The sequence below is a fragment of the Sprattus sprattus genome, assembly GCF_963457725.1.
Source record: "Sprattus sprattus genome assembly, chromosome: 3".
NCBI lineage: Eukaryota > Metazoa > Chordata > Actinopteri > Clupeiformes > Clupeidae > Sprattus > Sprattus sprattus.
Genome location: NC_137922.1, coordinates 1,813,718 through 1,829,089, shown reverse-complemented (window position 1 = coordinate 1,829,089; position 15,372 = coordinate 1,813,718). Strand labels below are relative to the sequence as shown.

The following is a 15,372-nucleotide window of genomic DNA, read 5'->3' as shown; positions in this document are numbered from 1 at the left end:
AATTCTCTCTCAGGTTGATAATAGCAAAATCCCAACCCAGTATAGCTGACTGAGATGAATTCCTGCCACTGGGATTGAAAGCCTCCTCGTCAAATCTGATAGAAATGAAAAGCATACCTGGTTTGTCAAGATATTCAGGGATGGCCCTAGCACATTTGGTGCCCCTAGGCAAGCTTCAACACTTCTTTGTGTTTGTATGTAAAGATTAACATTTAAATGGGACAGAGGCATAGGAAAAGTTTTAGTGCTCAGTGACGTGTAAGATCCCTTGTGCCCCCTACTGTAAAAGAAGGGAAGTGCATGTTGTAGTAAAACACATCATCAGAGGCAGAAGCTTCTACTTCCTGCATGATAACGACCTAGATCATAATATACTGTAATGATCTATGGATCCACTAATGCACAAGGAATATTAATCAGTAGACTTCCATATGTATCCAACAATTCTTGCACTTCCTGCATTCATTTTATGTTGCGTCACTTGCGTAGAGCAAGTTTTATTTAGTGGCACAATTCATACACATTGGTTATTCAAACTGCTTTACAAATGAGCGGATACAACGACATAAAAAAAAGAGATTAAGAAGGATAAAGTGCATTGAAATTGTCGAAATAACTGGTCGAAAGCTATTGGTGTACCATTTATCAACACGGGGGCAGGCTTGGGGTTAAGATGGTTAAATATGAAATGACAAAGAATTGTATTCTGTGGAGACATCCATTTATGAGAGAATTGAGGGAAGTCAGGGGAACAGATGGGCTCTTCAGAGGTAGAACCTGGCCTGGTTGACTGAGGCCATTCTGGCGTCCAGCTCTGGGGCAGTCACCTTGTTTCTCAGGAATATCTGGGTGGAAAAAAAGAGGTGAAAAGGCAGAAAAATAAACGTGTGCATTAATTTAAGTGTCCTTAGTTGGGTGACAGATTATAGTGGAATATTAACTAACATGCTATAATGCAAGAATAATACCAGTTTAATAAGAATAAGCTAGTTTAGTTTATTATGGCTATAGGAATGGAGTCTCTGAGACAAATACATTCAGGCAAAAACTAAGAACATTAAGGCGTCCTCCAAATTAACCTACTTGCTGAAGCCGACCTTTGGTTAACAAATTCCTCCAGTTGTCTCTCGCTAAAGACAAGACGGAGAAGAAACGGTGATAAAACCCACAAGTCAACCTGCTCAGATGTAACGTGTTTATATAATCGTGTAGGCTACTTCAAAGACAGCATGTGTTCTCTTTTCTGTTCTCTTTTCTAACGCTGAATTATGCATATAAACGTCAAACATCCTAAGAGAGCTCACTTCCTCACAATAGCCCACACTAACCACCGCTCACCTCTCTTGTGGGAGGGTTTCTGGTTATGAGGGTAAAGAGGCAAGGGGACAGACTATGTTCCCTTCAGCTCTGCCACCCAGTCCATGAAGTCCATCAGCCTGCGTCTGAGGAAGATGACACTGAGACTTAGAATCTCTTGCATGGATCATGTTTCACAACTGCTTTTCATAGTTTGAGGTTTACAGTAAAAATCCATATCAAGTAATGGGCATTACATAAACACTGACCAATGTAGGTGCAGATAGAGCACATGTGTGACTGGGTGAGTAAGACAACAACATGGTGAAATTGAGACATGGAGAAAACGAATGGGATGAAATGTTATTGGGAAACACTCCAATACCTATTGTGTAGAAAACAAGTCCGAGCGGATAACAAGATGCGTCAACTCAACTCTGCCACCTTGTGGACACAGGAGGGAATTACAATTGAAAGAATGCGTTTCAGACAGGCGTTTCAGACCGACCGACCGACCGACCGACCGACAGACCGACCGACCGACCGACCGACAGACCGAACGACGGACGGACATACCCTCTTATAGAGATGCCGGACGCATCTAAAAAAGACCTCTGTCTTCTTGTCCATCAGCTCACACTGTAGTGCTGAAGCCTTCACCAGTGTCAAGAAGAACAACACCTTAGGATTGGAACATCAATTTAAACTATGTTATCAAACTATGGTATGATGTCACATAATGGTTGACCAAAAATTCTCACCAATCTCTTGTGGGCTGTGTTTTCCAGTGATACAATCTGTAAAAACGAACCAGTATATTTATGAAAAACACAAGAATACACAATATTCTCTCCTTTTTTCAATATTCGGTCTGACAACAGCACTGATGCTTTAAAGAAGATCTACAATATGCTGAGAGATGAATTGTGACGTGTGACTGTTGAAACGTACATATTGAGCCTGGTCCTTCAGTGATGCGTTTTTTCTTCCTGGCAGAGCTCCGTCTCTGACTGCATCTACAGCGGATATTAAGAGTTTGAATAGTACATTCTTTATTTCTGCAAACATTGTTAAATATGTCCATTCTCAAAATTGGTTTATTCATGTTGAATGGAATTCTCAATTTATATTTAAACTACATTTATGTTACAAACTCCAGCATCCAGAAGGAGAAGGCGAAGGATAAGCAGAGAAGAGGAAGGGAGGGAGGATGAGAATAGAGACTAGCAGGTATACAAACATTTGGTAGAAAGTCAAGTAGGCGTAAAACATGTGAATAACACAATCATTTTGACTGAACAAACCATTGAGAAGATTATCGTCAGGAACAGTCTTGAACTTGCAACCTTTCCCTGGTTCTTAGACGTCTGTCAGTAAAGGAGACGAACAATGAATTACTATGTCCTTTATGTGAAAGAATGTGAAACAATACAAGGACAAAACAAACTAACCATTTTATTCAGTCCAGCCTTATTTTGTTGTTCTTGCAATAAGCTGTCATTGAGAAGTTTTATTTTCTCCTTCATGTCCTTTTTTTTGCTCCGCAACATGGTGATAGAACCCTGGAGGAGAACACAAGTCAACATGTATTCACTGTGTTCAGCCAGAATGGACCGTCCATTAACCTAATAAAACAAAACAAATATGATTTTGCAGGTCTTTGTCTAAGTCTACTAACATTTTAAAAGAAAGTCATAAAATACCAAAAACTGATGGTTCCCATGGTCCCCATCGGCCTTGGATGATATTCCAAGTAAAGAACTGTAGGTGGCGCAAAAAGCCTACCGTCTGAAAAACGGCAGCCAAATTTGTTCTTTAGCTCTCCCCTATGCGGTCAGATTGTGAAGCCGTGCATTGCTGTTTTATTTGGCTCAACTACGTACTTGCTGCTGCTTTGGTGGGAACCATGTGCAACTGGTTGTAATTAGCAGTTTATGCTAAGCGAGTTCATGCTAAGCCAGTTCACGAACACTACCATTAACCATCATGCTGGATTAATTAGGTGACAGTGCTCGTAACAATCATGAGCAAGCTAAACTATAACAAACGAAACACACAATGACAAGGTAGACTACAAAGTCAAACTTACATATAGGATACATGGACGCACACAACTTCAACAAAGTGCAACGTTCAATTATGTGAAAATATTCCCGAAGTTAACTGCCACTCCATCTAAATAAGCCGTGAATAGAAATCGAAACACTATCACATGACCAACGCAATAACCAAATTTGGTCATTTACCGAAACATGCTCTGTCTGGGCAATAATTACTATGGCCTTTTTAACCTGTACTGAGCAATGACAGGTTGCAAGCATTCGATTTAAACAGCGTCTTTCCTCAGTAGAAGGAAAATATTCCGTAACGTTTTAGCTAGACCTAAGTTGCACCGGACCCAGATAATATGAACGTGTTCACCATTCAAATTCATTCTAATTAAGTTGCGTTCAGTTCATCGTTCTCGTAAAAATGAACGTGTTCATGCACAACACTGATCAACACTCATGATGAGGTGTGTGTGTGTGTGTGTGTGTGTGTGTGTGTGTCAGTCATACACATGATCAACACGCACGATGACGTGTGTGTGTGTGTGTATTTGTGTGTGTGTGTGTGTGTCATGATGCACATAATCAACACTCATGATGAGGTGTGTGTGTGTCATTATACACATAGAATAGAATATACCTGCAGTCTGGAGGTGCGGGCTGTAGTGGCCCGGTAGCGCCTGCCAGAGGGTAGCAGGGTGAAGAGATGGTTTGCGGGGTGAGTCTCATCCTTTAAAATGCCACATGCTCGACGGAGGCAGCGCGTCCTAAAGATGTCGTCCAGGGTAGGCAGTGGAAGTCCAACTATTCTCTCAGCAGACCTTATGACTCGACTGAGGGATTTCCTGTCCTTGTCTGTGCAGTTGACGTACCATGCAGTGATAGCCTACAGTTTGTGATCACACTTTCAATGCAGCAGTGGTAAAAAGTCTTAAGCAGCTCGGGAGACAGGTTGTTTTTCCTCAATATTCTCAAGAAGTAGAGCCGCTGTTGTGCTTTCCTTACTGTGGCAGTTGTGTTCATCACCCATTTCAGGTCCTCTGAGAGCATAACCCGCAGGAACTGAAAGCATGAGGTCCTCTCCACTTCCTCACCATTAATGATGAGGGGTTGAGGGTTCGCCTTTTGCCGTCTGAAGTCGACTATGATTTCTTTTGACTTTCTGACATTTAGGGTCAGGTTGTTTTTGTGACACCATTCTGTCAGTCTGTCAACTTCCTCTCTGTAGGCACTTTCATTTTTATGGGTGATTTGTCCTACCACAGTGGTGTCATCTGCAAATTTGATCACAGTATTTGAAGGATGGGTGTTGGTGCAGTCATATGTGTATACGGAGTAGAGCAGGGGACTCAATACACAGCCTTGTTATGTGGAGCTCCAGTGCTGAGGGAAAGGCTCGAGGATTGGTGAGGACCCAGTCTCACTGTCTGCGGGCGATCTGTTAGGAAATCCTTAATCCACATACACAGGTTGTTGCTGAGGCCCAGATCAAGGAGTTTGGTGATCAGCCGGTTTGGGACGATGGTATTAAAAGCCGAGCTGTAATCTATGAAGAGTAGTCATCAACACTCATGATGAGGTTTGTGTGTGTGTGTGTGTGTGTGTGTCATGATAGACATGATCAACACTCATGATGAGGTTTGTGTGTGTGTGTGTGTGTGTGTGTCATGATAGACATGATCAACACTCATGATGAGGTTTGTGTGTGTGTGTGTGTGTGTGTGTGTCATGATAGACATGATCAACACTCATGATGAGGTTTGTGTGTGTGTGTGTGTCATGATAGACATGATCAACACTCATGATGAGGTTTGTGTGTGTGTGTGTGTGTGTGTGTGTGTCATGATAGACATGATCAACACTCATGATGAGGTTTGTGTGTGTGTGTGTGTGTGTGTGTGTGTCATGATAGACATGATCAACACTCATGAGGAGGTCATTGGTAAAGATTTCCTCTGATGGTCCTTCTAGGTGGATGAAGGCAGCACTGCCCAGTGGGAGGGTGCAGCACCACACCTGAGTCAGGTAAACCATCCTGCTGGGTTTGCTTGACCAGTCTGTCCAGCGGAGACATGCGGATTTATCTGACCAAGTGTTCTCAGTCATCAAGATCTCGTCACCACTTTTACAGTTACCCTGAACAGCCATTTCTTCGTAACATTTAAGTCACTTGAAATTGCAAGCTGCCTTCTGCTGAGCATCAGACATATTTACTAGGTGAGCAGTCACCTGGGTCCAATACACACTCATTTGTACACTCACACACTATGTACCCTTATATGAGACTTGCCACTAAATGTCATTTATTTTCTCATTTACAGGTCCAAGTTGAGTTCAACATTAACACGGCATTTATTTTTTTGATACCAACCTTTTGTGACGTTTTGTTGAAATAAAGCTGCTTTCTCTCTCCTCTTTTGGGCTCCTTTGATCTTAGTGATATTTGTGAAATGGCAGTAGCATTCTCGGTGGTAGCCACTGTTATCTGGTATCAAGGATTCCTCCTGAGTTCTCTCCAGAGAAACACTGATTCACAGAATTTTCCCCAACTGACAGCTGTAAAGGGGCTTATTGGGCCATCAACTTCTACTACATGCATGCAGCAGGTCATTGTAGCTGATACAGGTAGCTGATACAGGTGGCTCTTTTTTATGACGTGATAGATGTGTAAAACTTGAATGAAATACAATGGCTCAATGAATGAAAAACGTTTATTAGTGTTTGCCAAGAAACAGAATCCTAAACACAATTGATGTAACAGTCAGAAACAAACCATCATAAAATGTTGCTATGTAAAAGCAAAAGTATGTACCCTAAGGAATAGGGTTAGTGATTCCACCTTACAAACACAGCTTTAAAAATCGATCATGGTTAGCTATTGATTCAGGCTGCTTTAACGTTACCTCTACATTCATAGTTGTTCTATTTATAGTTGAGTAAAGAGTTCATCACCTCGATTTGAAAACTGTAACGCAACGTCTAAAAATGACCCATATATTCCACAATTCACACTACATGGACAAAGATGTAAACAGTGTTGTTGGACTGCTCATTAACTTCACTGGCGCAATTCCAAGAACGCGATTGGATAACAACGACAAAACGTCACGAGTATCGGACCCAAAGTGTAGCTGCCCTCTCTATTTGCCTCGGAAATAATGGGGAATAAAGTTATCGATAACGACTTAATAAGCAATAACTGCAAGTGGCAACAATTTTTGTCTAACGTGAATACAAACGTAGAACATATTTACAAAAACGTGGCTTCTCCATATCCAAGGAACGTTATAATGCACGAAATCGCACCTCGGCCCACCACCTACAAGGAACAAACAAAACTTATTGGCAATTTTACACTTTATTCATTTAATACACCCTCAGGAGCAGGTGGAAGATCCATACGCAGCCACAACAGCCTGGCACCACCTCCTCATGCAGGTCACCAGCCTGGTCACCCATTGCTGTGGGATGGCATTCCATTCCTCAACCAAGAGGCTTTGCAAATCAGCCATCGTGGTTGTGTTGGTCACTAACACGTACAGCACACGGTTGTGTCCATGAATATATTGCATTGTTTCATTACACATGAAGGTCTGTATCAGTACTGCAGAGTGCCCTATGGACTGTGTTCAGCTCCAGCTACATTTCAAAAGATGATGACAAAAATCATTTTGCTCAAATATTGCTCCTCACCCCCACCACTCCTCATCTACGCACATGGACAGCTGAACTCTACCCACTCAATTTCTTCCTTTTCTTTCCCTACTAATCTATACTATCTCCGCCATGGGACGCTACTGTGCTGTCTCTCCACCTGGTCTACCTGGAGAAACCCTCTGCCCATTGCACCCACCGCCACTGCATTGCCGTACACTTACTCTACCCCATACCCTATGCTAGCATTTATATACAATATAGATTATTGCCACCACTGAAATGTTTCTCTGTCCCTACATCCCTTCCCCCTGTAACAGTAACCCTATTAGTACAGTAAACTGGTATTGCCTGTATCATGTATTTACCACCGGATGTCTGTATACATACTATGTCCAGCGACCAAATGCTGGCTGTGTACAACAACACCTGTTGTTTCCTTTCACCTTCTACCACACAACCCTCCCCCTTCCCCCCTCCCCACCTTCGTATCGCCACCCGGCCGACCTCAAGCAGATGGTCCCCCCTTATGTGTCGTGGTTCTGCTTAAGGTTTCTTCCTGCCTGACAGGGAGTTTTTTATTGCCCCTGTTGCCATTGTGCATGCACTAAGGGGGTTTAGGTAGCCTGGATACCAGCCCAAACCCCGCCCACAAATTTTTTGGTCAGGGAGATTTGGTCTGGCTCTGGGCTAATTGGGAGAGAGTTGCATCGGTCGGATAAAACCGGACCAATCAAATTGTCAGGGCGGCTTTATACGTTGATGGACAGATACCAACGCTTGAGTTGAATTAACCGGTAGATTCAAACTCCGACCAAGATGGCCGTGTCTCGTGTGCTTAGTGGGGAATATTTTATGTGAATTAAGCTATCTACACGACTTTTTAATGTCTACATTGACTCGGTTAGTTGTGCATGTGCAACACGAATGTTGCAGAGTATTGTTTGTCTTAACTAAAGCTCTCTAGACCATTATTGTTAGATCATTGCTAACGCGTACACAAAAAACCCATTGAAACAAACTGTAGCTTGTAGCCTTAATGCTAATTAATTAACGTGAGCAGGCATATCTCAACAGACATTGACAGCGCATTCATTTTGAAAGAGGAACAGAGAAACGCGATCAAGGCATTTGTCGATTGAAAAGATGTTTTTGCCGTCCTTCCTACGGGATCAGGTAAAAGTTTAATCTATCAGAGATGGTAATACTATGTTGCTCTGATTGGTTCAATTCAGCGAATAGGCATTTTCTTTCCTTCGTTGAAACACGCCCCATAATCATAGCCCAAAGGTTCGGTATCAGACTCATATTCTGACTAGAATCATGAGTATGACATCGTCAGGCTAGGGTTTAGGCTCTGGGCTCTGTTAAGCGCCTAGAGGCAATTGTATTGTTATGGCGCTATACACAAAAAAAATTGAATTGAATTGAATTGAATTCTGTGTTTAGTTAGTTCATGCTGTTGTGTCGTGACTGACAGGCATTCATGGCTCACTGGTTTCAGAGTAAGAGTCTCTCATGGCCTTTGTGTTTTACGTCAGGGTGTCACAGGCCTGGAGTACTGTAGTAGTACCTCGGCCTGCATGCTCCTATGTCCGGCTGTGCGTTGGGTGTTTTGGAGACGGGACTGCTGAGTGGACCAGAGAGACAAACTGGAGGCAGGGGCAGTAGTGGGGGTAAGAGGAAGGGTAGTGTCCTTACTTGGGGCAGATAAAGGAGAGTAGTATGTCAATTTCGTTTTTAACAATAATTTGGGCAGGATGGATGTCCTCTTTGTTGTAGTGACAGGAGGTCATCTGCCACACATCCAGGAAATAAACTCCCACGCCACGGAACGCTTCGTGCAGCAATCGATCGAACTGCATGAGGAACCAATCACTGTTATAGATATTCTGCAAAATACACACACACACAGACACACACACACACACACACACACACATTATAAGATGAGAGCCCTGAACTGTTCCATCTGTATGTCACATCAGGTGTGTGTGTGTGTGTGTGTGTGTGTGTGTGTGTGTGTGTTCATGAGTGAATGTGAGTGATATGTACTTATTTATCAAATCCAAATAAAGAAGTAAAATGTTCCCAGAGTGCGTGGGTGTGAGTGAAGTTTGCATATATTTTTGGATGGGTGTGTATGTTTTTAGTACCACTGTCAGATACACACACACACTTACACATGCACAAGCAAATAGGGGCACATGCTCTCACGCCTATTCATGCACCCACATCATTAGGGAATTTGGTAATAATCCATGAGCAGCAGATACAGACAGAGGAGGAGGACTTCAGAGAGGCAGACGTCCATTTTCTATCCCAGTAGCAAGTAGCCTAGGTGTGCTTTATGCTGATGCTGGGTACTCACCAAGGTTATGGACATTTGAGTTCAACAGCCTAGACACACTAGGAGACACGCACTCACATGTGAGTCTAAACTGCCAGGTCCAGTGCATATGGTAAGAGAAGACTGCTCACATTGCAGTTCATACACAAACACAAGGATACACACACTTCCACACTCACTCATATTCACACTCACTCATACTCACAATTACTTGTGAGTCTAAATTGCCCACTGTGGTATTTAATGCATGTGGTAAGAGAAGGCTGCTCCCAGTGCTCACCTTGTACCCTGTTGTGTTGGCGGACTTGATGATGACCTTGGTCTCCGGCGCCCGCCTCAGCAGCGCCACGACCGCGCGGCGGACCAGCGACACCCGGTAGGCGTAGTAGGATAGCGGGTTGTTGGTGAAGTGTGCCCACATGTCGAAGACGACGATGGTGTGCGGGCCACCGGCCATGCCATCGATCTCGTTGCTCATGTAGTGCAGAGACACCAAGGGGGCCTTGGGGAGGCGCAGAGGGAGGCCGTGTGAGCGGAAGTGCAGGTCAATGTTGTTCTGCACGTCCACGGCCATATGGGGCCCAGTATAGTGAACGCGGTGGAGGTCCATACGCTTCAGAGCTGTGAGAAACAACAAAGTGTGATAACCACGCCTTTGCTTGATGGAGAAACAGCTAGTGGTATATCTGTATATATATATATATATATGTGTGAGTTCTATGAGAAAAAACAACAGCAAGTTGGTCAAAGATTTAAGATACATTTATTTACTGATTTCAAAATATAATTTAGACAGTTCCCTGTAAGCAAAATGACGTCCCCTAGACGTCCCGTAATGGTCTCTCTGAACGTTCTAAAAACGTAAATGTGTATGGTTCCCGTGACAACTTTAGGACGTTTTGCACGACGTTCAAAGACCGTCCCGAGGACGTTGCGGTGACAACTGGGAAACGTTTTCTATAGGTCCTGGGGACGTTATGCAGGACGTTGCAAGCACCTCCCGAGGGCATTGTGGTTACGTCTGGGGAACGTGTTTCTATAGGTCCTGGGGACGTTCTGCAGGAAGTTGCAAGAACGTCCTGAGGGCTTTGTGGTGACATCTAGAAAACCTATTTTAGACGTCCTGGGTACGTTATTCAAGGATGCACCGCGGACGTAGCAGGCACGACCGTTTTTGCTGAGCTAAATGAAGAAAATAAAATAATAATAGATCGCGGAGCCGTCATTTTGCTTACAGTGCGCACACACACACAAGTTCATTTATATTACACATTTCATATGATATGCATAGACACAGACACACACGATTACAAACTTGATTGCGGGCATGGGAATTGAACCGTACACCTTCCTATTACTAAACGAGATCGCTACCTACTGTCCTAACACTGTCTGATTACTATAGTGCCACTTTAACAGGTTTATCACAGTGTGAGACAGCCAACAAACTTAGTCTTTTTTTCCGAGGGTTTGAGGAAAAGCATATTGTAGCAATCTCAGTCACTACGCATTGAGGGTTTTCCGCAATGATTCCTTTTTAAATTAACATCCATGGCACATCACGGACGTGCGGGCAGGGAGGCAGAATAACTAGCCAAACTAAGAATGATGAAATAAAATAAATATGAATGCTTCTGTACTGATCTGTGCTATAAATGTAATGTCTGCATGATTCCAATACAATGCATACATACATAGGAAGGTGACCAAGTGTCTAGCTTTAACATATTGAGCTTTCCACAGGCCTTCAAAGATGGTGCAACAGAACGAAGAGCTCACCGGTCAAATTGTCTGATTGGAATTTCTTTAAAAATCCCGTCTCGCAAACACAATTTTGACAACAATCCTAATATTAAGGCCTATAAAGCAAACGTGCACTGCCCTTATTATGTTTAAAAGGAACAGGCTAATCTGCCGTTAGAAAGTTATTTAACAACACGCATATGCTGCATTTTAAAGCGCAAACCCTCGGTTTCAAACGAGGAGCGAACTGAGTGAGAAGGATCCAACATGGCCAAGCAGACTAGCCTTAAAAGCTTTTTTTCAGAGGCCAAAAACATCTGATGAGGGTAAACCTTCTGACGAGGATGAACCTGTAATACCTGCAGTGTTGCGCGTTTCCTTTTATTACCGTGCGTGAGCGCGCGGAAGAGCCGAGAGCGGTATTGCAGACAGAGATTTTGAAAAATTACAGCACTCGCCTCATATTGAAAATTGGAGCTGTGAACTTAGTTCAAAATTATGAATTATCAACAATGAACTGAGCAAGTTCATGTAGAAAGTGAACTTTCCAAACACTGAATACCTGAAGCCCTAGATGTTCGAACAGCATCACCAAAGAAAAAGCTGAAATGTCGGTTTGTTGTCGTTATGGAGTGACAAGTTCTCTTGGCTCAGGTGCGAGGTAATTGATAGTCACAGTAAAATGTGCAAAGGATTCACAAGAGGGTCGAATAATTTAAGAATCTCTGCTCTCATTGAACAGAGCAATGACCATGTTGCGGCGCTCATTTTAACGCCACAGCAGGTTGCGCTTAAAGGCCACTTATTGACGCGCATCAGACATAAATGTTTTTGTTTCCCATTGTAAACTTAGGAAAATAAACATGTTGCATTCTAAACTACCTGATTATGTTATTATTTAAGCTATGCAGGCCGTCAGTTTTCTTCAATGGGCTAATTTAGAAGCAGAAATAGGCTAGATATTTGGCCGGCTTATCATTAAAATGTCGGGCAAATGAAAATCATTTTTCTCTAGCGGAACTTCTGGTTCAGAGAGGACCATCAGAGGACAAAATAAGAACGTTCCCTAAAAGTCCGATTTAAGACTGGTGGAGAGCATGCCAAGACACATGAAAGTTGTGATTTTAAATCAAGGTTATTCCACCAAATATTGATTTCTGAACTCTTCCTAAGTTAAAGCATTAGTATTGTGTAGTTTAAAAATGAATATGAGCTTGTTTTCTTTGCATTATTCGAGATCTGAAGACACTGCATCTTTTTTGCTATTTTGACCAATTGTCATTTTTCTGCAAATAAATGATCTAAATGACAATATTTGTATTTGAAATTTGGTAGGAATGTTGCCAGTAGGTTATAGAATAAAACAAAAATGTACATTTTACTTGAACACATAGGCCTACCAATAAATAGTAAAACCAGAGAAACTGATAATTTTGAAGTAATTTTGATGTAACCATGATGATGATAATAATATATTTATATATAATATGAAGATAAAAATAATATAAAAAGGTTGGCCCATACTCCAGTGCATTCTGTTTCAGGTGTTTTTTAGTTTTCATTTACACAGTTTAGTCCCTGAAATGTCTACAAAGAGAGTACTAAATCTTCTCTTGTGAGCAGCACAGTGTGATATTTGTGTGTCTTACTTGGCACAGCCAGGATTAGTTGGTCAAACCACTGTCTAAGGGTGGAGTCTCCCATAATGTAGATGTGCCTGTTCTTCAGACACTGGGTCGCGTCATCCTCTGCAAAATTACGGGCGGCACACACAAACGACGTCCAGACGTCGTTCATGTAGAACCCTGCTGGTATTGGTGTGGGCAGCCCAGGTTTACACGACTCTATCGACCCTAAAGGAGAGACAGTATGGGAGCATGACGTGAGGGTTTTCATGTGTGTGTTTATGTGTATGTGTATGCGTCGGTGTGTGTGTGTTTTGCACCAGGGTGGTTCTGCAGTCAGTTCCAAAGACAGTTGAAAAACATACCAATGGTTGTATTGGAGGCCATGACTCTAATTAAGCTTGAATCCCCCTTGAGCCACCGGTTAACATGATGACTGTGGAGAGACAAAGCACTCAGCATCCTGCAGCTTAACTCTCACAGCACCAAGGTCATAGGTTCAATATGCACTTGATTACATTAAGAACTGTATACCTAAATGATACATAGCATCTCAATAAATACCAAACCCTCTTGCTCACCTGTCAAAGAGGACCTCCTCGAGGGCTGTCATGTGATTTTTGTAGCCACCCATTGAGTGGTCCATCAGGGCGCTGCATGGCAGAGTTGGGGGTTTGAGGCATTGCCACGTCAGCCTGGTGTTGGCATCATGGTACTCACAGCAGCAGTCCTTCTTGGAGCTCAGCACCAACCCCTCCCACTTGACGTTGCACTCCACCTTCTCCTCCACTCGAGCTCCCTTGGGGTTACTGCCCACGTAGTAGCCAATGAAGAAGACACGGTTGGAATCAGTGCTCCGGTGCCGCTGGAGGGCCTGCACGGCCTCGCTAGAGTGAATCAGGCGGACCGCCACCGACGCCAGGCCGACCCACGGCAGTGTGAACCGGGCCGAGTAGGTACCGTTCAGGTGGTCCAGCACCTCTCCAAACACACTGGCCTAACATCCAGGGGGGAAAGTAGAGTAAACAATCACTCATCTATCAAGAACTGTGTGCTCCCTGGGCATTGGTCCCTCGGGTGTCATTTATGGTGAGGGCAATGGGGAGATAACCCAGGGAGGACTGAGGGAGGAAGCTGATTTGTGGAAATATGGAGTGTCGAGGGATGAGTCCCTGGTCATGCTGCTAAGGAGGGCACTCGCAGACAGGTGTTAAAGCAAGAGGGCATAACATTAGCCAGTGCCATGGAGGCATGGCGATCAGCAGAGCTGAGTGATTGTAGTTGAGATTCATGCAGGAGGAGAGAGCTCATTTGGACAATGTCAATGTCATAGGCAGGGTGCGATTTGTCCAAAAACCAGAGGGGGGGATGTTTTTTTTTTTTTTTATCATGAAAAAAAACAAGCAATACATAGGCCTAATTCTCTTCATATAAATGCATCATATATGTCTATGATAATCGCTGCTAGACGCTCAGTTCTTGTGCTCCCTCTCATTCACGTTGAAATACTGAAACCGAAACTGAAACTTTGAAACTGAAACGCAACTGTTTTGGACAGAACTCGCTAATTCAGTGAACAAAAAATAACCAGAGGGGGGGTAAATCCCCACCATCCCCCCCGGCAAATCGCACCCTGGTCATAGGGAAACAAAGCGGTTCCAATACATCTGTTTGGACGAGATAATATCACAGCGGAGACAGATCACAAGCCCCTCATAGAGACCCTCAGCAAGGCTTTCCTTAACGCTCCAAAGTACTTGCAGAGTTTGCTCCTGGCTAGAGTAGGCTACTGACCTATACTATTACATTTAGTTTTCCCTATGTTTTTGCAATAAGGAAGGGTATGGTGAGTGAGATGAGTGCTCAAGTAATTCTTGAATATATAGGCCTAGTGCCCCTCATGCTGTTATCAACCCATTAACAGATCTGTGGAAACTAAATTAAACAAAATAATGAAATTAGCCGAACTGCATAGATGCCAAATACATAAATAAAATGACCTTTAATTTGTTTGAAAAAACCTTTGCCTGGAATAAATCCCCTCCGTAGCTTTTTGGAGTTTTGGTAAAGTCCTTGGCAACGATTGTGACGTAGAGCTCCTCCCCCACATAGTAACTGCCCTTGAGGTCATTAATAACGAAGGCTGAGTGGTCCGGACTGGTGGTATTCTGGTGGTCTGGTAATCCGGTAATCTGGCGGTCTGGTCCAGGCCAGTGGAGCAGCTTCAGCATCCGGTCCCACTCATCCTCACTGAAGCCCGGGTCATTTATGGCGGAGGCTGGAGAGACCGTTTGGTTGTTGGGCTTTGGTGTATGGTCAGGGAGACCATCGGACCTGGGCATGTGCAGCTGCGGGAGGGGCTTGGGAAGAGGCCGCCCATAGCTGCGGGAGGGCCCTTGGAAGTGGCCGCCCATGTATGTGTACCACATCACCTGAACAGACATAAACAATCAAACAAACAAAACACTCATTTCTCTCCCCAACATGCCCTGTATCATCCTGCAAAACCATGTTTGCTATTCTGCAGCAGAGCAATATCTAGGTGGACACCATAATTTGGGCCAGTGGTTGCACAATTAACAGACTTTTCAATTGAGTTCTTATATACTACTTACTGAAATACAGTGTCACATATAGATTCTAATGCTTGTGTGGC

At 43.4% G+C, this 15,372-nt stretch overlaps 1 protein-coding gene across 1 annotated transcript; it reads right to left on the bottom strand.

The window, feature by feature from the left end:
• Positions 1-8,695: 8,695 nt before the first annotated feature.
• LOC308362071 (NXPE family member 3-like) lies at positions 8,696-15,130 on the bottom strand (the record flags this gene model as incomplete). The annotated part of the gene is made up of 6 exons (XM_080834567.1): positions 8,696-8,890; positions 9,629-9,969; positions 12,741-12,944; positions 13,082-13,152; positions 13,298-13,713; positions 14,717-15,130. The coding sequence occupies 6 exons, from the start codon at positions 15,128-15,130 to the stop codon at positions 8,696-8,698; spliced, it is 1,641 nt and encodes a 546-aa protein (XP_080690693.1).
• Between the last annotated feature and the right edge of the window lie 242 nt (positions 15,131-15,372).